The sequence below is a fragment of the Barbus barbus genome, assembly GCF_936440315.1.
Source record: "Barbus barbus genome assembly, chromosome: 4".
Lineage (NCBI taxonomy): Eukaryota > Metazoa > Chordata > Actinopteri > Cypriniformes > Cyprinidae > Barbus > Barbus barbus.
In genome coordinates, this window is record NC_136732.1 from 33856543 (window position 1) to 33877896 (window position 21354).

The following is a 21354-nucleotide window of genomic DNA, read 5'->3' on the forward strand; positions in this document are numbered from 1 at the left end:
GTCGTTTCAAACCTGGGAGACTTTATCTGTGAAGCATAAGATTTGTTCATGCAATGGAAGTCAATGGTAACCAAAAGAGGATTTGTTCCCATCATTCTTTAAAATATATTTTTGTGCAAAAGAGTCATGCAGATTTGGAACGGCATGAAGGTGAGTAAATCATAGAATTTTCATTTTTGGGTGAACTATGCCTGTAACATCTAGTCTTAGAGGTCCGTTCACGAGCAAGCCCTGCTGTGTTTTCATTTCCAGACGATCCAGCAGCGACATTCCGGTTCTGGAACTCATCTTGGCTGCTTATGACATCAGAGCGGCTGTCGATTCGGTTTTGTCTTGCATTGGCTAGCGTTACGGGCCGCTGGGTCCATTCAGAGACCGTTCGGAGCACCCACACCCAAAAACAATGACATCTGGGCTGGGAATGCTCACTTTAAATCTCTCAAGGTTTAAGACATTATTATAGTGTAATGGTTTGGAGTATTCCCCCCCCCCCCCCCTTTTTTTTTTTTTTTTTTTTTTTTTTTTTTTTTTTTTTTGGTGGAGCTCACAACGGCTCCACAATGAGCTCAGTTGCAGGTGCGAGTGTCCCTCGTGGATATGGAATTGTGCGACTGGGAGCCAGAGAGAGGCTCTGATCGAGCCAAGCTGCTTCCTTCCTCAGTCTCTCAATCCAATAGCTTTGCCAGAACCGGAAACGCCCCTCAGGTTTGCAGAGTGCAGAATTCCTGCTGCAAATGCAGCCTTAACCAGCGCTGAATCGCATCACACTTAAACGTTATTTACGATGTTAGATACGTAAATGTATTTATTAATTTATGCGTTAATGAAACCACTAATGAAATTAAGTTTGGGAAGGCTTTTAGCTCTAAATTTATATAGCAGATGTATTTGCCTCCTCTTTGTCTGGCACACATGAGAAACAGTGAGTCATTGTGGACCGTTTCCCACACATGCTCAGCGTAACAGGTCTATCTTTGTCTCGCAAATGCACACTGCACTCATCTCGCGGTCTTAATGCACTTTTTATGTACATTCGGATGCATACTTGCGCTAATAAGGATGCATGGTGACTTCAGAGACGGTTTGGAAAGATCTCGAGTCCCAAAAGGCTCCGTTTGCACTCTGTGAATTAGTTCCAACTTTCCTGCTTGGCTTTTTGACAAGAGCCAATCAGAAGCACCACCTTACATTCCTGTTCACTGATTGGTTCTAAATTCATACCCCGCCCCTATCAATCAGCATTAATGCTCCTCCCCCTCCACACACGTCAGAGAAGCACCACGGGTTGTTTGTTTTTTCTTGAAGCCCTCCAACTTTCTTCATATAATTTTGAGAATCTGAAGTGCTGCTGTTTCTGTGCTTGACTCTGGGTTGGTTGGACTGCGTGTGGTCATGAGGACCGTAGAGTTCATAATGCTTCTGTGTGTGATGTGACCATTTTGCCTTACATGTTTTCCAGGACTAATTAAAGAGCATAACTAAAAGAGATGTTTACCGAGTCGTTATTAAACATGCTTCAGCCATACATGCCTATTATTTGGGTTTATTGAAGGGGATTTTATTTCAGTCTGAATTGAGGTAATGTAGAGAGAGTAACGATCTGATCTCCTTTCCAACTCAATGTTGTCATTTACAACACGTAATGTTCTCACTGGGTAGTTTTATTTATAATATTTTCCAGTGTACCATATTACGTTTATTGTTGAGGGGGGGAAAAAAACACTTATACACCACAAATCATTTCTTTCTTAGGCTTTGGCAAAAATACTTTCACTATATATCTAAGAATTTACTTTAAGATAAATCTAATTACAATTGAGGCACATGCTTAACCAAAAATATATATATTTTCCTATTTATTGATGTGGTAAGAACTTGATTTACATGGAAAACAAGTAGTTTGGTTTCTTACCTGTCACGAGTATTTTGACTTTAATCAAACCACATTTTGCTACAATTAATGTAATTTTCCTTCTGATGTGAATGTGTTTTAGGGATGTTTAGACATTCTACTGGAAACAAGACAAAGATAATGATTAATCATTTTATTTAAGAGTAGTGAAAAAATTGGAGAATCCAAACTGAACTACAAGCACAGTAAATCAGTTAATTCACACTTAATATACATATGCACACGCGCACGGTCTTTCCAGGCCAGGAAATGTAATGGGCATTTCCTTCCTCAATACAATTTTTCTGAGCACACATTTATAAACCTAAGTTTTATTTATATATGTATGTAGTAATCAACAACTGAAAAGTCATGAAATTTCACTTGAAATCTAGTCACAAAATCAAGTTACTTTAGTAAATAAGCAGCTTTTTTTTGAACAAAAAAAAAAAAAACATCCATTTAATCATATCAACATTCAGGAAATCTCTTAACTCTTCAAAATAGGCTATTTTCAACATTTAATGATGTAATTAATGTATAATTAATATGTATAAAATACAGGTTATTTTAGGTGTGTCAGGTGTTTCAACATAATTGTTACACCAGCACTGAATTGTTTTCAATTCAAATGAATACTATCCAGAAATACAATAGAATGAACATAAAATGCATCCAGAAATGGATTGCTGACTCACAAAAGAAATGTAAGCTTTCAGTTGATGTCTGAATCTAGCAAAAGCAACATTCCTCTAGAAAACATGGCACTTGTAACACTCTCAAAATCAAGGTTAAACTGCTTTAACGTTATCCGCAGAGGTTCTTCTAGTGCCAGGTCCTGTCATGACCATGATTCCCAGTCGTCTCTTTTGGTGTCCAGCACCATGACCGTGCCCATGTGAATTATCTCTGTGTTTACTACTTTTATGCCGGTGTGTTTGATGCCCTCTTTTAGCATGTGAGCCCCGGGGCTGTCCGCTCCTGTGTTCATGTCTATGCCTAGAGCCATGAGTTCTCTTTTTACATTGTCCTGTTGTTTTGTCTTTACTCCTGTGCTCTCGTTTCTCTAGAGTCGTACTGCACTCTAAAGTCTTCGTCTTCTGAGGTGCCGATGAAAACGCTTCATGTCCTTGGTGGGCTTCATTAATAAGACAGTGGGCAGATGGACCGTTGGTCTGTGTGATAAGAAAACTCCAATAGCCTGTTGTGCTGCAAACAAATATTTCCTTTAGGTTCCCTGCTTAGAACAATAACGGTGTGCTTTTCTCTGGGAGAGCCATTGTTATGATATCTCAGGTGGGCCCTGCAGCGCACATGCCCACTTTCTGGACACATCTTGACGTTTTTGGAGTTTTTTGCTGTGCAGATTTCTCTCTCCGTGTGTCCAGGTCCATCATAACGTGTAGGTGGAGGATCCTGAAGGCCTGTGTTTTTAAACCGCTCCACCACTTCTGCAAACATGGTGTTTTTGTTGAGGATAGGTCGAGGCGAGAAGGTCTTCCTGCACTGAGGGCAACTGTAACCAGTGTCTTTGCTGCCATTTTTATCCCAGTAGTCTTTAACACAGCTCATGCAGTAGTTGTGTCCGCAGGGAATCGTCACTGGATCCTGGAGTGCATCCAGACAGATGGGACAGTTGAACGGATCGAGATCTTCAAAACACTCCTCTGCCATTTCACACAGTTATCTTAACTAATAATTAGCTGTAATAAATTTAGTGTTCTCTCTCTACACCATAAACTATGTAATCAAGTCCCATAGCGAGCAAGTGACTGCAAGAGAAAGAAAAAGGAACAGGTTTGTGTTTTTAGTACAGTAACCTGTTAGACAGGTTAAACCATCAAAGTATTTTTTAATTGCTTTTCCCCTAAGAAAACATGCTAAAAGCCAAAACCTTTGACATACCTATTATTTTTTCCCACCCATATTTTAGAGTAGAAAAGTTATTGAGCTGCTTTAACAGTTTTCATCCTTGTTCTTGTGCTTTCTAGATAGATAGACCAAATAAACACAGCCGTGATGAGAATAAGGCATTTCTCTCCAAAATATCTTATGCTCACTACAACTGCATTTATTTGGTCAAGAATAGTTAAAACAGTATATTACATAATTATAGATACATTTTAAAATGTTACTTCTGTGATGCAAAGCTCAATTTTCAGAACCATTACTCCAGTCTGTCACATGATCCTTCAGAAATCATTCTAATATGTTTCTTGAGCAGGAAATCAGCATTTATCAATGTTCATGACAGTTGTTTAATATTTTTATGGAAACTGATCCTTTTTATGATTCTTTCGATTAATGGAAAGTTCAAAATAACAGCATTTACTTAAAAAATAAATATTTTGCAACATTATAAATGTCTTTGCTGAATAAAAGTAGTATTTTATTTAAAAAAAAAAAAAAAAATATTCCAAAAAACTAAAACAATTTTAAGCATGGGCCTTTAGATCAAACAGCTGATCACGAGCAACATGCATTGAAATAAATATTTCAAAAGGTTGAACAAAGCAATATATTTATTCTTAGACGATCCATGGGTTTGATCATTTAGAAATAATCTGGCCCCCTATGGTACGAGTTCAATTACACAGATCGCAACAGCTACCTCTGTAAGTTGCAGACATAATTCAACACTATAATCGAGTGCATATTATACATTTACATAAAATCTAGAATAATTTGTTAAAACAATGTTGTATGCATATTTTTTTTTTACATTTTCAGTTTGTGGTAATGTCAAACAGCATGTTACAAATGACCAACAACTATCCACAATATTAACCACACACAACTACAGGGCTTGGAGCGGTTGTTTTGTACTGCCAGCAGCTGCTGGTGCAGTCCATGTAGAAACTCTGTCTGCAGGGAATCGTTGCAGGACCGCTGAGTTGCTCTTGGAGCAGCAGATCTCTCAGCTCAGCCATTTTGATGGACAATGCAGCGGTGAGACCAGGAATACTGCCAAAGGCAGGTTTTCTGCTCTGAAAGCAGAGGACTGTGGGGGTCGGCTCTGTGCTGGCTGGGTTTCGAGTAGAAATGCAGGGAAAATAACATCCCAGAGGGAACAAACTGATCATGTTCAATATGTTATCACACAATATCGACAGTTTGTTTTAAACAAATGCTGAACATTAATTTATTTGGAAAGTTACTAATGTGCTTCATTTGAAATATGACATTAAATCTGTCTATCTATACATATCTCTCCATCTGTGTTTACACATCTGTCTATCCTTTGATATATACATCTCTCCATCTGTCTGTCTATACATATATCTCCCGTTTGTCTAATCAGTCTATCTATCTATCTGTCTGTCCATCTATCGATCTACACATCTCTCCATCTGTCTATCTATACATATATCTCCCGTCTGTCTGTCTAATCTATCTATCTGTCTGTCCATCTATTGATCTATACATACATGTCTGTCTGTCTGTCTATCCTATACTGACTGGGCCACAAATATTAATGCTTTAAGCTGATTCATGCAAATATTTCAGGTAAATTCCATAAGCTCCATAAGTTTATCATTATGAGAGCTCAGCACTGACTTCAAATGCCCAGTTGGATTTTGTCCTGTTGCCGACGCTATATTCAACATAATGGTTTGTTTGAGAGTGCAGTTTTTAAGCTGTCTCTTTAAATCTCCTGATGGCTATAGCAGTCAGTGTTTTGGTTGACTCAGGGCAGCTGTACCCTGTCGCTTCTTGTTGATCCCAGTTCATCCTGGAGAAGGTCCAGACAGTCTGCAGAGCTGAGCTGCTAATGACTGAGTGAATCTCCAGCCTCTGTTGTATTAGGACAGATTCACAAAAGAAAGACAGGGAAAAGCCAAATATGACCCTGTTGCACAGATTCCTTTTGACGCATTAGGAAAAAGCACAGGAATGTTGCTGTACTTGCTTTTGTACAGTGGAAAGACAGAACAAGGGAAATATTGATAAGATTCATGTGTATATGGTACAATGCACAGTAAAAACTCATTTTACTGGAAGGAATTTTATTCAGCCTACAGACATATGAGCCATATCATTAAGCAGGGTTATTCAAAAATTAAGAAGGTAATATTAGACAAGAGTTTAGAGTAGCTAACTATTGAGTATTCAGTACATCTTTGAAAAATTACAATGCCATAATAACCCTAAAATCAAATTAACACTTTTGCATTACCCATAATGCCCTAGCATTGTGGTCGCATGTTTTGCAAAAAAAAAATAAAAAATCTAGCGAGCCACCTACTGCTTATTCAAAATCTATTACATATGATGCACCTTCCTTATGGTTTTACAACAAAATAATACACAGATTCAATATTCATACCACTTATAAAAGCCTGAGTAGGTGAAACAGTTTGACAGCTCAGAGATTTGCTGGACTGTTGAATTTAATTACACAGTGACTAACAAACACAACCTATAAAACAAGATCATTGTTCCGTTGAAAGCATACTCAACTGATTCAGAATATACAGAGCATTATGTTGAGAGAACATGATGAGAGAATGAAAATGGCACTCTAAAATGAGTATAAAAGTACAAAAACAACAACAAATAACTTAACAGAAATACTGTATAAACATTCAAATAAAAAGATTGTGGTCTTTTACAATCAGTATTATATTTAGATTATTTACATTGTCACTTGATTTACATTTCTAGGAAGGAAATATATAAAAAGAAGTATGCACAGCTTACTAATTCTTTGTGGTTTTTATGATTTGTGTTATTCTCAAGGTCAGGATTTGGCTTGATCTTGACTAATTGCAGGTACTCCTTCAATCCCATGAGCCACCAGTGCCTCACACAAGCGAGTAAGGTAGGTCGAGTCTGGATATCCACTGTTGCACACAAAAATATTTCACATTCACACAAAAAGTTGAATTGGATATTTTAAATGTCAAATCAATGCATTCTGAGAAATTAAGCGTTCTTTCCAGAAGCCCCTCACTGTAGAACAAAGATCCAGGGGCGGGGTTGGATCCACATCCAGGGGGTGGAGATGGGTGGGTTTAGGGATCAGGGGGTGGAGATGGGTGGGCTTAGGGATCAGGGGGTGGAGATTGGTAGGTTTAGGGGTGGAGATGGGTGGGTTTAGGGGTGGAGATGGGTGGGCTTAGGGATCAGGGGGTGGAGATTGGTAGGTTTAGGGGTGGAGATTGGTAGGTTTAGGGGTGGAGATGGGTGGGCTTAGGGATCAGGGGGTGGAGATTGGTAGGTTTAGGGGTGGAGATGGGTGGGTTTAGGGATCAGGGGGTGGAGATTGGTAGGTTTAGGGGTGGAGATGGGTGGGTTTAGGGATCAGGGGGTGGATACGGGTAAGTTTAGGTCTATGTAAGGTGGGAGGAGTTGGATCTAGATCCAATCACTCACCTGGATCTTGTGTTCTGCAGTGAGGACCATCTCGTTCTTTCTCCCAGTCCACACATTAAATATACTAAGATAAATCAACATTTAGTATATTATCAGGCTTACAGTTTTTTAAACATTTTTTACAATTTTATCATATTTATTTAAAATACATTTATATCATACTAACTATACTACAAAGCCATTAACATATTTAGTGACATATCTCTCAAGACTTTGAAAAATTATAATGAAACTTTTTTGGAGTATTTATTGCACAATGCAAATTTCTTAATATTATGGCTAACGTGTTTTAATATCACTATTAATAAAGACTGTATGATCTCTCTATAATATCAGACTTTAAATGCAAGATATTTAAAGTGTACCTGAAGTATAAACAGTCAAATATACTTCAGTATAGCTTTAGTTGGACCACAATGAAAGTGCATTAAGTACATAATTAGTTGTTCCAATTCAGCAGACACCAAGTTATAACAGTTTAGTATACTAAAAGTACAATTGCAAGTTAAGCACATAAATATGTTCATGTATTTGTTGTAGCACAAAATAAACATGTATTATAGTCAGTCAAAAGTCAGCTAAAATTTACATTCTATAAATCTATTTGAATTTAATTCAACTTCCTTATCAAATTTAAATTACAATTACAGATTCTCTTTTGCAAACTTAATTTAAATTTAAAAATTTTACTGGAATTTTAAAAAGCATGGCACCTCAACTTGCAATGTCTGAGTGACAGCAAATGTTTTAACCATGCCATGGATATCCTGTCACAGTCATGTAACAGATTATTGCAAAATAATAAAAATTCCTGCCCTCTACTACAAAAGAGATCCTAGTTTGTAGACACTGTAGTTGGGGCAAACACCCCTGTGGTTAAGCTAACTAGCACTAACACATCCTTGCTAAAATTATATTAGGAAAACATAAGTAATAAGATAATTTGTACTCTCTAAAATCATAGAAATCACACATCAACATGTCTATGCCACCAGCCAGATATAATTATCTTTGCAAGCTTAGTGTTTGTACAACTTAGCATCTGGACTCACCCACTCTTTCCTCCATCCACCCTGGTCTTGTGGGGGATCCTGCTCCAGGTTACTTTTGCATCACCACCAGCCTTCTTGCTTGAGCTAACAGTAAATGTGAAGCCTTGAATAAATGCCTTTTCCAGACAAGGCAATAAACTCTGTCCCTTTGGGTTGAGTGGCAAATAAGCCACAAATTGACCCCCCTCGAATGGTGAACCAGGACAGGGATCCTTATCCTAGAAGAGATGTGTAATATTATAATATATGACTTATAAGATATTTTGCACAATTGTAAGCTATATGTCTACAATGCTTTACTTAATAAACTAAAATATAATACACAAAGCTAATACCCTTTGTATGCCGTCAGGTATGCAGTATGTGATCTTGGCCGTTGTGTATTTGCTATAGCCTGGAAGACTCAAAGTCAACTCCACACATGACATAGTGCCTTGGATTCCCTTATGTTCTTTGCTGTCGTCTTGTCGTGAATGCTGCTCTTGAGTCTGATATTCCTGTTGTGTATCTTTTGAGCTACAACTGTGAACCGGATCCCCCAGAACCTTCTTCTCAGAGTTCATCTCTTCTTTTCCACACACTCGGCAGTATTTATGCAGTTGTAGGCAGTCAGAGCAAAGGATGACACCACAGGTGGTCCGTCTCACAATTGGATTATTTTCTCCACACACGCATTGTTCTGAAACAATATATGGCAGCAGGTTGGTCTGTTTCAAAGTCATTGAGGTATCTTGGTAAAGTGTGTTAGAAGTTGGCCCATCATTTTTTTGTCTTGTTGCGTCTTCTCTGGCATAAGTAAATTGGCTTTGTGAGTTTATCTTGCTTAATACATCCTTAGTAGATCTAGGGTTTTCCAACCTTTCCAATGTAGCTGATTTCGGTTCGGTTGATTGTCCTTCACTCTTGCGACTGCTGTTAGACTGAGCCACTTGACTTGTATCCTGAAAAGGAAACTCCTTCAGACTTTGATCAGACTTCGAGTGATCAGCTTTTGTTGACCATAAGCTCAAAGAAGACATGGCTGCTCCTTGATCTACACCCTCCTGCAAGGTCTTCATCTGTGCTGAGGATGGAGACCTCTGCCCAGGATATACTTCCTTAAAGATATCACTGGCTTGAGAGCAGAGCAATTTTGGGCCAAGCAAGTAAATGCTGTTCCTCGTGGTGTGCAGAATGACCTTGCGAAAACGTGACTGCACATTCAAGCAGCAGGTTTCAAACAGTTTATCTTTTTCAACTACGCCAAGCTCTGTCAAATTTAACAGCTGAACGAAAAAGTCGCTGGCTACCATAGCCACTAGATTCTGAAGCTGCCGATGACTTTCTCCAACTTTTGATGAATCAGAGCCTTTCAGTGTCACACTCATTTCACTTTTGCCAGCTTGTTTCTCAATCATTTGCAAGTCAGATTTTATTGCATCAAGTTGGTTGCCATAGGCTTCCTTCATGTACATCCACATTACACAAGACACAGTTAGTTCTGCTTCCACTGTAGGAATCGGACAATCTTCATTGGGTTTTCCACCACTGAGGCTATTGGATCTTGCTCTTTGATAAACTTGTGTGCTAATCATTGGCTTAGCTGTAATCTGGTTATTTTTCACCTGATTTTTAAGGTGTGGCCGACCTGAGAAACTATTAGCTCTTCTTAAGGGGGATTTGGAAGTGGGCAGTGATGTTGAGGAGGGAGCAGATGTCTTCACTTCAGTAGTACTGGCTGATAGGGCTTTCCCACTTGTGTTCACTGAAACTTTGACTCCTGTGGTCAATGTTGAAGTGAGTCCAGTGGCAGTAGCTGGTTTGGCCTTGGATGTGTTGAAGGTAGTTCCACCAAATGTATTCACAGATAGAGGGTCTTGGTTTTTAAACAGGACATCCTCTCCTGTACAGCTTGGACTTGTCATCCTGAATGTTTCAGTTACTTCCCCTGTCAGTTCATTACTGAGTACGCCTGCAGTGCCAAGCGAAGACCTTATGGGTGGCGTTGGGTCTAACATTAGCATGTCCATTTTGGTTGTGAGACTCTTTTTGTCTCCACCCATCTCCCCTAGCCCAAAGCTCTTAAACCGAGCCGCTAGTTTGTATTCTTTTGTATTCCCAACGTCCCTTTTTCGTTCAGCGCTAGAGCCGATCAGTTTAGGGGGCACTGGAGTGTGTACTTCACTTTTTCTCTTAAACTGTTGCTCTATCTCTAAGGATTCATGGGATGCTGATGGAGATATGGAAGAGGATGCTGGCATTTCTGTCAAGTTCTGCATCACGTCTTCCTCCCCTCCAAGCAGTAACATTTGTTTGGCCTGAGACACCTCACTTTTCTCTCCAACTATATAAATGATGTCCTGGTCATAGCTAAGCAGAACATTAGGCAGTACTAACTGCACCTTTTTTAATGCTGAAGTCAGTCCGTCTGGCATGTAAAGAGCACCCTTTTTAATCTGGTCTTTTCTCAGACAACCCTCTAGCTGTTGATAAAGCTGCCTGAGCTCTTTATGGGCTTGACGCATGTTCTGTTTAACCCCTGACCCGGTTGGGACCTCTGACTGTAGGTACAGGGTGGTGACCCCTTCAGATGTAACGTGAACCACTTGCACTCCATGAAGTTGCAGTATCTGCTTGTACTCCTTAAGGCTCTGCAGGTACGCAAACACATCAGCTTCCATGATGATCGAAAGATCTTCCAAATTAGCTTCATCTATCCTGCACTCTGCCCCCTCCCCCATTTTGCTTTTCTTAGTCTGAATAATGCGTTCATTGAGGGCTTCATTGCTGTCTTGACGTCCATAGTGCACATGTCCTAAACCTGCCATGGATATAGAGCGGACATCTCCTGAAGACTGGGATGCAAAGCTGGCCCAATTCTTTACACTTGCAAGGTCTTCTCTCTTCTCAAGACTTTGACCTCCACTTAAATTTGGGTATTCAGCTTTTGAAAGGTGTTTATTAAATAATGTCTGCATATAAGGAAAGGTCCCTTGAAAATCAGAGTAGTTGCCTTGCAAGGTGCATGTGTCCTGTAATAAGCAACGCTGCATACGTAGACCAGGAAACTCACTGCGCAGTACATTCAGAGTCTCTGCACCATGAGGAAGCTGACTGCAATCTATAGTCACAGTCATATCGAGGATCACCTAAAGGAGTGCAAGAACATCAGCTGTGTGACTGTGTCAAAACAAAATGAAAACTAGAATGGATACGATTGGGAAATGGACCTTGTATTTTAAAAAAAAAAGCTGTCAAATGCAATGCTTATACGGTCAACAAACCTTATTTAGACTCTGGGACTCTTGTCTTGGTAGACTCAGGGAGAGTTCATATTTTATGCCATCCAGCTGTAAAATGTGAGGATGATGACGAAGTACGCTCTGGACCACTAAATAAAACCAGAAAGAGAGGATCAATCTCATTTGAGAGGCAAAGACTGGCTCAGCAGTTTACACACTAACAAATAAGATGTTTGCACACACAGATGCAAGTGAATTTTTCATAATGTCTGATCAATAAAAGTATCAATTGTTGTTTTCTCTCTGTCTCACCAAAGACACTGATTCGAACTTATCTGACTCTGCTGCAAGACGCACACACAAGCACAGTGAAAACTCACTTTTAATCAGGCTTGACAGGACATAAAGAATACCCTGTCACAACCTGGCCACCCCCCACACATACACTTTATCAGCAAACTGACTAGACAACTAAAATGTAGCCTTGGCAGACTAATCGGCTAGCAAGAGCCAGAGACTTCATTAGGTATATGCCAGCCGTCTGGCTGCCAATCAGTGCATTTTGGATTTTTTCCAACTATCACCTACTTTGGCAATGACATTTAAATGCACTGAAATTCAATGTATGCACCAGAAATATAAAAAGTGGGGTAAAGATGTGTCCACATCTTTATGCTGAAAAGTAAAAATACCAAAGTAAATAGCAATGAAAACATATACAGGTACTAAAATATATACAGTATTATAAAATGTAGTAAAGTTTCAGTGTATCCGCCTTTTTCTTCCTGTAAGACCGGCGTGGCCATTTGTAAATAGTATGGGCCTAGCTTCCAGTCTCATCCACGCCAGCTATTTTTAGCTGTACAAAAAAGCTTGTTTTGCTGCTAGATATTGAAAATGGGTGTCTTACCATATTATTTTAATGTATTATCTTAATTATGAACACTGGTTTGTAATGCAAACATTTTTACCGTTTACTGCATGTTGTTATTCTTCTCGTTATTTTCCTACAGCAGCTAATGAACAGGAAGTCTCGAACATACTCGCTTACTTCTGTGTTGAAGAAAAAGGTGGATAAAACCAAAGACTATAGAATACCCAAGACGTGTCTCTCGTATAGTTTTGAATGGGGAAAAATACAACGCTCAATATGGCCGTTTTATTGAAGGAATCTCCGCTATCTGAGCAAAAGAGCCAATCGGTAAAGTGAGTACATCACTGCAGCTGCCGTTAGAAGTCCTGGTTGCTATAGAAACAGTCAGCATTCTGAGACGTGCGCTTAGGACTGCGAATGCGCACTGGCTTATCTAGCCTGAAAAATAAATTGATGTTTCCCCATTCAAAGAGATAGGAGCTGCACTTGCACGCCCGAGAGGTGTTTCAAAGATGGCCGCCGAGTGACATGACTTGCCTTAAAGGGACTTTGATAAAACCATGTAAATTGTTTGCTTATGAAGAGCCAAACAGATGGGAAACAGATGAAAAATTGACACGCTTGTGCAACAGTTCTATGGATGTTTTGCCCTCCAAGTCTTCGAGCCGGTCACAAATTTTTGTCAGTTATTTTGTCTTTGGGGCGTTATATTTCTCACAGATTTCTGCTCGTTCTAAATCAGATACAGATAAAGTAGCACAGTAAAGATGACATTTATATGAATACATTAGTGAGAGCGATTGCGTGTGTGAATTAATTCTACCTGGCAGCGTCTCTCTACTAGTAGTGAAGCTGTGGGATTTAGTTAAGAAATATATGCTAGAACTTTTCAGTTTCTAAGCTATTTTACTGAGAAATCACAGAATAGTGTCGACGATACATTTCCGCGCTGAATGATTCTGTAAGCCCTTCAAAGATCTGCACGTGATGTACGAGCTACTGTCTGTAGCCTATGTGTGTGTGTTACAGTGCAGCAGCGCATTAGATTGGAACGGCGATTAACTTACCTGTACAATAAGCTGTTTAAAACGTGCATTCTCCCGTTCAATTTTGAGCATACTGTAATATAATCGTGCTTTCGGAGTATACATTTATTTGTCATTTTAACTGTTTGGAAATGGAGCGTAAATATGTGGAAGTCCTTCAAAGATTTCTTATCCTGTTGCGCCCTCTATAGGACCAACGAATAGTCGACATCAAGCTTAAAGAGTCATGGCAGCAAGTAGGGCTCCCTGCAGTCCACAAGATCCAGGGGGTGTGGTTGGATCCACATCTAGGGGGTGGAGATTGGTAGGTTTAGGGGTGGAGATGGGTAGGTTTAGGTATATGTAAGGTGGGAGGAGTTGGATCTGGATCCAACCACGTCCCCTGGATATTGTAGGCTGCAGCGAGATGCTCCTCCAAGGCAGAACATTAACGTTGACTAGTCTGTGCAACCCCTACCTAATAATGCGCTAGTTAGCAAGTTCCGCGGCTAAAGTTAACAGTCTCAGAGAATGGCTCGTCACCCTACTGAAGGGAGGGGCGGGGTGAGCAGAGCTCATTAGCATTTAAAGCAGAGGTGTCAAACGCAGTTCCTGGAGGGCCGGAGCCCTGCAGAGTTTAGATGCAACCTTAAATAAACACACCTGATCCAGCTAATCAAGTCCTTCAGACTTATTTGACAACTACATGGTTTGTGTGTTGGAGCAGGGTTGGAACAAAACTCTGCAGGGCTGCGGCCCTCCAGGGACTGGGTTTGACACCCCATATTTAAAGGAACATGCACCGAAACGGGTCGTTGTGAACAGAGCTGTTTTTGACAGGGTAAAAAGAGTGTTGTTTTACACTACCATTGAGAAATTTTAACCAAAGCATGTTGTCGACTTTTCATTAAGACCTTTTGAACTTTAATATTTTTTATGACGTAGCAACCCTCTATGAACCCTGAGCTGTTCAGTTCAATAACTCAGATTTTTTCAATACAGTTTCAAGTTATGGTTAAAAACAAAAAAGAATAGAGAATAGTAGTAATAGTAATAGAGAAAAAATAGTAGAAAATATTTAACTTGTTGGATGTTCGACTTTAAATTACATTTGTTTTGCAAAAACAACTATTTGTGTTAATATTTAGAGGACAACTTAGGTTGTAAAGTGGCACAGTTTACCCCACTTTTCCTTAGCTATTTCACCAATATCCATGACAGCATTTACTCTGATGTTTACCAGCAGTCATCAGTCATGTACATACCTGTGCTCTCCTCAAATGAGACGAGGGCACGCAGAGGTGTCCGCGCGATGATAGTGACCGACTTGACCTCTCCTCCTCCGTTCCTCTGGCGTAGGAAGTGAATCAACAGCTTGTCCCGGAGCCGTTCGTGGTCCACGTCTGTGGGCAAACCGTGAACGCACACCGTGCGGCCTTCCTCTGCCATCCTTCAGGGCTGCCACCTATAAACACTGATTTTGAGTAAACACAAGTGGAGAAGGGCGGTATAATTATTAATGCGTCACCAAGCAAGCCATTTGAGCAGATAAATATCGAAATATCTTTTCCAGCTTTGTCAGTTACTACCTTCCTCATTATAATAACCAAAAGGACGTAAAAGTCGTTGTCCTGTCCACCGCTTGTGTACGGAGCTCGAGCACACAGGAAGTGTAACTAACAACAGCTCGTGAGAAGAGACGCCGTTACACTCGCGTTTTTTAACATGATTATGTAATGTAATTTTTTTTTCACCTGTGTGTCTCGATATCAACACTTCGTCGCTATGTTCTCCTTTAAAATAGAGTATGTCCCCCTTTAAAGTAATTTCGTTAGGCTATTTCGTGCCTGGCGTCGCTTACATGAGAAATAAAAGTGAAAGTAAGAACGCAAACGATGTGAAATTGCGCCTTTTACAAGTTTTTATGACTTGAGCTGCATGCAAACTGGGGAAATCTTGAGTAAAGGTCTTGCACCTAATGTATTCGTTATTTATTGTATTATTTTTTATCATTATTTTCTAATCTATTTCCATAAATTATTATTGTCCCATGTCATGTCATTTAAAAACCCCAGTCATTAAAAAAGCGTTTATGGGTAGATAAAAACAGAAAATGGGTAAGCGACATGCAATGTCTTTTTCATAAAATAATAAAGTAAAATTAGGTTTTTGCTCATAAGATTTTATTCCTGCTACTACTTTTAGAAATTCAATAGTTTCTTATGAATATATTAACCCTTACAAAACAAAAGGTGCAATTAGCATGTAAAGGCACCAATCTTAGGTTTTCAACAGCCTTTGATAAAAACAAACTCAAAAAGATAGCTAACTGAAATAATTTCATGTATAATGCATTTAATACAGTTATAATAATAAGTATTATTTTGGTGAATGCATAAAATAGTTTGCAGTGAATGAGTACTGAATTTTCATAAAAACGATGTCACCCCAAATGTATCTTTCCCAGTGAGTAATATTTTGTTTTGAATTTTACACATTACTGGTGATATGGCCAAACCATAATTTGACGCACCATCTACAGGCGATATCGTGCTAGTGCAGGAACATATTTGCTCACATTCTAGTCTATTAATACCCAGAGCTCCACCATGTGTCAGGTCAACAGTATCTTGTGACAGGCAGCTTCGTTCTTGAAGGGGCATGCGGGCGTTTTATTAACAGAAATAGCAAATATTTGCCTATTATACATACCTGTTTTAAGCAAGTTTATATTGATTATTTAAGTTCAGCCTGTGCAGGAGAAACTTCAAGAGCATTCAAGGTAGGAAGACCCTATCTTTAGAGCATATACACTGTTCTCAGTGTTATTATTGCATGTTATTAATGTGATTTATTAGTCTGTTCCTTAAACTCAGAGGCAAAACTTGCTGGGTACCATATATAGGGGTTTTACTTATTCAACTGTGTTCCTATGGCTGATTGGAAAAGGTCATGCCTATTGAGCAATGCTGCTTTACTAACACTCCTACAGCGCAAGGACACAATTTCTGTGCCAATGCTTTTTGTTCTAGGTGTACAACTCTAGTACACTTCTAAATACAAAAGCTCTTGTTGGGATGTCCCGGGACACCTTTGCCTTCACTTCTGCCTCTCTGCGCTCCTTAAGGCTGGAGCAGGAGCTGCAGGACTGGGAAGACGCCAGGCGGGCACTGGCACACAGGAGGGCTATGACAAGACGCCCGTTACCTGCCGCCCCCAGACTCCGACATGGAAACGAGAGGATCCAGACAGTACGTGCTCCACCACCCCAAATACGGTGCAGAGACCCAGCCATCCATAACATCTTTATGTGTGGGGATATGAAGAGAGTGTATACCGTCCTCAAAGACCCAGGCATGGTGAATGCACTGATGGAGACCGTACATGAGGAGATGATGTGGGCCCCGGAAATGGGTAGGACCCTTATAGACAGCCACCACACACACACAAACAAACTTATGCGTTTAGGTGTATTTGGGTGAATTCTCTCCTCTCATTTTGTTTATTTATTTATTTTTATTTTTTTGCAGGAATGTGGACTCTTACCACAAAGGTAAAGCAGACGTCTGCATTGCGTCTGGCTGCCAGCAGGGGACACTCCGGTTGTGTCGAGGAGCTGCTGTTTAGGGAAGCAGAGGTGGATGCAGACCCAGGCGGCCGTACAGCTTTACATGATGCCTGTTCTGGAGGCCATCACATCTGTGTGCGCCTGCTCATAGACCATGGGGCTGATCCAGACCTGCTTGCTGTAGACGGCAATGCCCCGTTGCACCTCTGTAATGCAGCAGAAACATATCAGTGAGTTGGCCTCCCTCCACACAGTCAGAGGGAACATGACGGGACAAAATGTCAAATGTAATGAATAAAACAAACAAACAAAATTAATATTTAAAGAACATGGTTCGAAATGTCTCACAAGCAAAATCAAGATCTTTCAAAGTAGGTTAGGGTCAGTAAGATTTTTTTATTTAGCAAATATGCATTAAATTGTTCAGAAGTGACTAACGGCAATTATAATCAGTGTTATTTTACTTTTAGTTAAATTTTTGTAATTTTGTTTTGTGTTTTTGCCATTCATACTATTTCTTTTTATAAATTTATCTATATATTTTATTATTAAGTTAATTTTTATTTCAGTTTTAGTTATTTTAGTACATCAAATTTAACTAAAATGTTGCCTGGGCAACTAACTAGCTGAAAAGGTTTACTTAAAGCCTTTATGTATAATGCATTATAAAAGTGGTTTTAATGCAATAATTATGCCTTGTAATGCACCTTATAATGCATTGTACAATCTCACGAATAATTGTAACCACAGTTAATACATTATAACACTTATCAATTCATTGATAATAGGCATTTTAAATTTAGTTATAATTATTTACAATAATATATTTTTTATTACAATGCACATTATGAATAATTATAATGCATTATACACTCTAACCCTTTATAATGCATTAAAGCCATTAAGTATAGGGTTACCGAAGGGTTTTTCTTAAATATTTTATTTCAGTTAAGGTTTATTTTATTTCAAGAAACAACATTTTTTTTAAAATGGTTTTAGTTTTATTAATTATAAAACCCTGTTTATAATGTTACAACATATTTCCATTTCAAATAAATGTTGTTCATTAGAGCTTTCTATTAACCAACAAAAGAGAAAACCCTGAAAAAACAGCACAGCTGTTTTCAGCATTAATAAACCTAGTTTAAACTTAGTTTACCTTAAAAAGAAATGTTTCCTGAGCACCAAATCAGTGAATTAGAATGATTTCTGAAGGTTCATGTGAGACTGGAGTAATGATGCTGAAAATTCAGCTTAGACATCACAGGAATAAGTTTTATTAACATTTTAAATTATATTAAAATATATATTCACAATATTACTGTTTACTGTATTTTTGATCTAATAAATGCAGCCTTTGTAAGCATAGGAAATCTCACAATCCCAAACTTTTTTGTTCAACAAAAAATTAAAATGTCATTTAACCTCACATCACTCTGACTTGTATCATTGTCTTTCATTTGTGAAGCACTAAAAGAGATGTTGGCATGAGTTCAGAGCTTTTGTCCATACAACAAAAGGTGATTCATACTGCATAATGTCACACCATGTTGAAAATATAATTTTTTTTTGGCACACAATAACAATCTTCTCTGCAGGTGTGCTGAGCACTTGGTGACCAGTGGTGCGCTGGTGAACGTGGCCCAGCGCGACTCAGGTCTCACCCCCCTTCACGTGGCCTGCAGGAGAGGACTGGAGGACCATGTGGAGCTCTTCTTGTCCTATGGAGGGGACGTGACAGCTCGAAGCCAAGAGGGTGAGACACCCTTGAACGCAGCCTGCGCTGGGGCAGAGAGGCCTGCAGATGCAGGACGGTATCTGCGTATTGTCCAGAAGCTGCTAGCAGCCGGGGCTGATGCACAGACTGCTGGGAGGAAGAAGCATACGGCCCTGCATAACGCCTGTGGGAACTGTTGCCCCCGCATAGTTAAGCTGCTGCTGGAACATGGGGCTTGTGCAGACGTAGCTAACTGTGCTGGATACACACCCCTGGACTGCCTGTTACAGGTGGGATGATGACAGGATAGAGCAGGCATCCTCAAATCTGGCCCACTCCTGCAGAGTTCAGCTCTAACCCTAATCAAACACACCTGAGCGTGCTAATCAGAGTCTTCAATATCATTAGAAAATCACAGGTAAGTGAGTTTGATCAGGGTTGGAGCTAAACTCTGCGGCAGATTGGACCTCCAGGGAAAGATTTAAAGAACCCTGGGATAGAGGGTTAAGACTTTTGCAAGATCCTGTTTTTACTTTTAGATGTTGATTTTTATAATCTATAAAGAGCACCTTTTATTGAAACAGCTCACCCCAAAATTTGAAATTCTGCTGAATAATTTCTGAAGGATCATGTGAAACTGAAGACTGGAGTAATGATGCTGAAAATTCAGCTTTGTCATTACAGGAATAAACGAAGAGTTCATTTGCAAAAACAGATAACTCCATCTTTAACATTTTTCAGAAATCATGTTTTTTTCATTGTGCATTCCAATGAACCTCAATCAAACTGCAATTGGGTTCTTTTGATTAGGTCAAAAAATAAATAAAATAAAAATACAGCTAACTAACAATAAAACACAATAAAACATGACAACATAATAAAAAACATGATTTTTGTAAATGTTTTTGCAAATAAACTCTTCAAATGACTTTTAAAGAAATATTCGAATAGAAAAAGTTATTTTAAATTGTAATATTTCACCATATTACTGTTTCTACTGTATTTTTGATCAAATAAACGCTGTCTTGGTGAACATAAGAAACATAAAACTCTTAAGTATTCCAAAAGATTGAATTCCTCTCTCTGTATTTTGGCAGGTAATAGAAGATTACCCAGACCAGCAGCCAGAGGTTGTGGCGCAATCTCTTCTTAACTATGGAGCACAGTTACCCTCCCCTAGAGTAAGCGCAGACTGCTATGTGTCCTACCTACTTTACCTACACTTTGGCATGAATTCTCATTGTATATATCTGCCTGCGTTTATCCCAGATGCTGAAACTCTGTCTGTCCTCTCCTGCCACTTTGGAGGTAATGCTGAATTGCTATCCGGTCATCCCAGCATGTGAGGAGTGGTTAGAGGACATACCAGAGGAACTACTAAAGGTCTCTCTGAAATCTGTCTTGTATTAGTATTATTAGTTGTATTTTATACAGTAGGTGTACTTTGCATTTTGGTTGGATATGCACTGCTGTTTTTATCAACAGTGGTTGATCTGTTTACATTTTCATTCAGAAACTAATATCTCATCCTAATGAAAAGACACTTGTTGTATTCTCAGGAGCATCGGTCATTCTTCGATGCAGTCAGACAGATGAGTGGTCAGCTGCGCTCTCTTCAGCACCTCTGCCGTTGTGCGCTCCGTCGCCATCTAGGGTCACTGTGTCCCTTCGCAATAGTCCAGCTCAACATTCCCAGCTCTTTAAAAGATTATCTCCTGCTGCATAATGAAGGACTGCTCCGTTGACCTGCATTTTTAGACAAACAAAAAATAGCTGACTGGAAACAATGGGGTGAACTTGTTTTTCAGAATATTTAGCATATTTGATAAATATAATGCTGTTATAAATTGATGTCTGATGGTTTCAGATCTCTCTGGATGCCTCTTGACAACAGTAGTAATGTGGATTATGGCCCCGGGCCAAATGGGACAGTGCCCTGGGGACTTTGACTGTCAGAGGCTTTGAACTGAGAGGACCACAGTGGCTTAACAGACTGACATAAAGCACAGCAAATGTGATATTGATACAGATAGGTGGGTAGTGCCTTAATATGTGCCAGTGGCGGTTCTAACAATGTGAAATAAACAAAGAAATGGAAATGCACTCTTGGCTCTAACTGAATGCATTATTGCTTTGATGTTGTATACAAATATACACTCTCACTGTTGGAGTGCAATTTCTTTATTTAGTACAGTTGCTAGTTTCTTACATTTTGAAAATTAAGAAATTATATTGTATATTGTAGATCTACATCAGATTTTTTTGTAAACTACCAGATTTGCAAAATAGAATTTGGATTTGTCAATCAATCAATCAATCAATCAATCAATCAATCAATCAATGCACAAACAAACAAATAAAGAGCTACAGTTTTAAGTAATTTTTCTTGCGTAATTTTGAAATAAAATACAACCATTTTTGTCCTTGAGTGTCCTTTTATTTATAGAAATACATTTCTATATATCATTTATAGACATCTGTCAATAACTACAAACCAAAAAACTTAAATTTTCATCTTTTTATTGATGTTTAGTTTTATACATTTTGTACATTTAATGTTTATTATTTATTTGTTTATTTATATATTTAAGACTGAAGAGAGAAAGCGAGCGATTCAGAATTTGTGTTTT

At 39.0% G+C, this 21354-nt stretch overlaps 3 protein-coding genes across 7 annotated transcripts; 1 reads left to right on the forward strand and 2 right to left on the reverse strand.

The window, feature by feature from the left end:
• Window positions 1–2682: 2682 nt before the first annotated feature.
• Window positions 2683–3565, reverse strand: LOC306868521 (E3 ubiquitin/ISG15 ligase TRIM25; the record flags this gene model as incomplete). The annotated part of the gene is given in 2 exon segments (XM_079414729.1): window positions 2683–3036; window positions 3038–3565. Coding segments are annotated over 2 exon segments (882 nt in total).
• Window positions 3566–5884: 2319 nt separating this feature from the next.
• On the reverse strand, window positions 5885–15327 carry LOC306869124 (uncharacterized protein). Of its 2 annotated transcripts, none has more exons than XM_079415739.1 (6): window positions 15194–15327; window positions 14705–14913; window positions 11583–11689; window positions 8655–11447; window positions 8320–8537; window positions 5885–6735 (listed from the first exon to the last, which is right to left on the reverse strand). In XM_079415739.1, the coding sequence occupies exons 2-6, from the start codon at window positions 14886–14888 to the stop codon at window positions 6633–6635; spliced, it is 3405 nt and encodes a 1134-aa protein (XP_079271865.1). In that variant the 5' UTR covers window positions 14889–14913; window positions 15194–15327; the 3' UTR covers window positions 5885–6632. The 2 variants fall into 2 exon arrangements, with proteins under 2 accessions (XP_079271865.1, XP_079271864.1); XM_079415738.1 differs by lacking the exon at window positions 15194–15327 and adding an exon at window positions 15029–15130.
• A 727-nt stretch (window positions 15328–16054) lies between these two features.
• On the forward strand, window positions 16055–21147 carry asb16 (ankyrin repeat and SOCS box containing 16). 4 transcript variants are annotated; one of them, XM_079409898.1, is made up of 8 exons: window positions 16056–16221; window positions 16567–16853; window positions 16970–17237; window positions 18606–19014; window positions 19822–19905; window positions 19994–20107; window positions 20284–20515; window positions 20592–20826. In XM_079409898.1, the coding sequence occupies exons 2-7, from the start codon at window positions 16628–16630 to the stop codon at window positions 20467–20469; spliced, it is 1287 nt and encodes a 428-aa protein (XP_079266024.1). In that variant the 5' UTR covers window positions 16056–16221; window positions 16567–16627; the 3' UTR covers window positions 20470–20515; window positions 20592–20826. The 4 variants fall into 4 exon arrangements, with proteins under 4 accessions (XP_079266021.1, XP_079266024.1, XP_079266023.1 ...); XM_079409896.1 differs by having other exon boundaries at window positions 16062–16221; window positions 16472–16853; XM_079409895.1 differs by having other exon boundaries at window positions 16055–16221; window positions 16472–16853; window positions 20284–21147.
• Window positions 21148–21354: the final 207 nt, after the last annotated feature.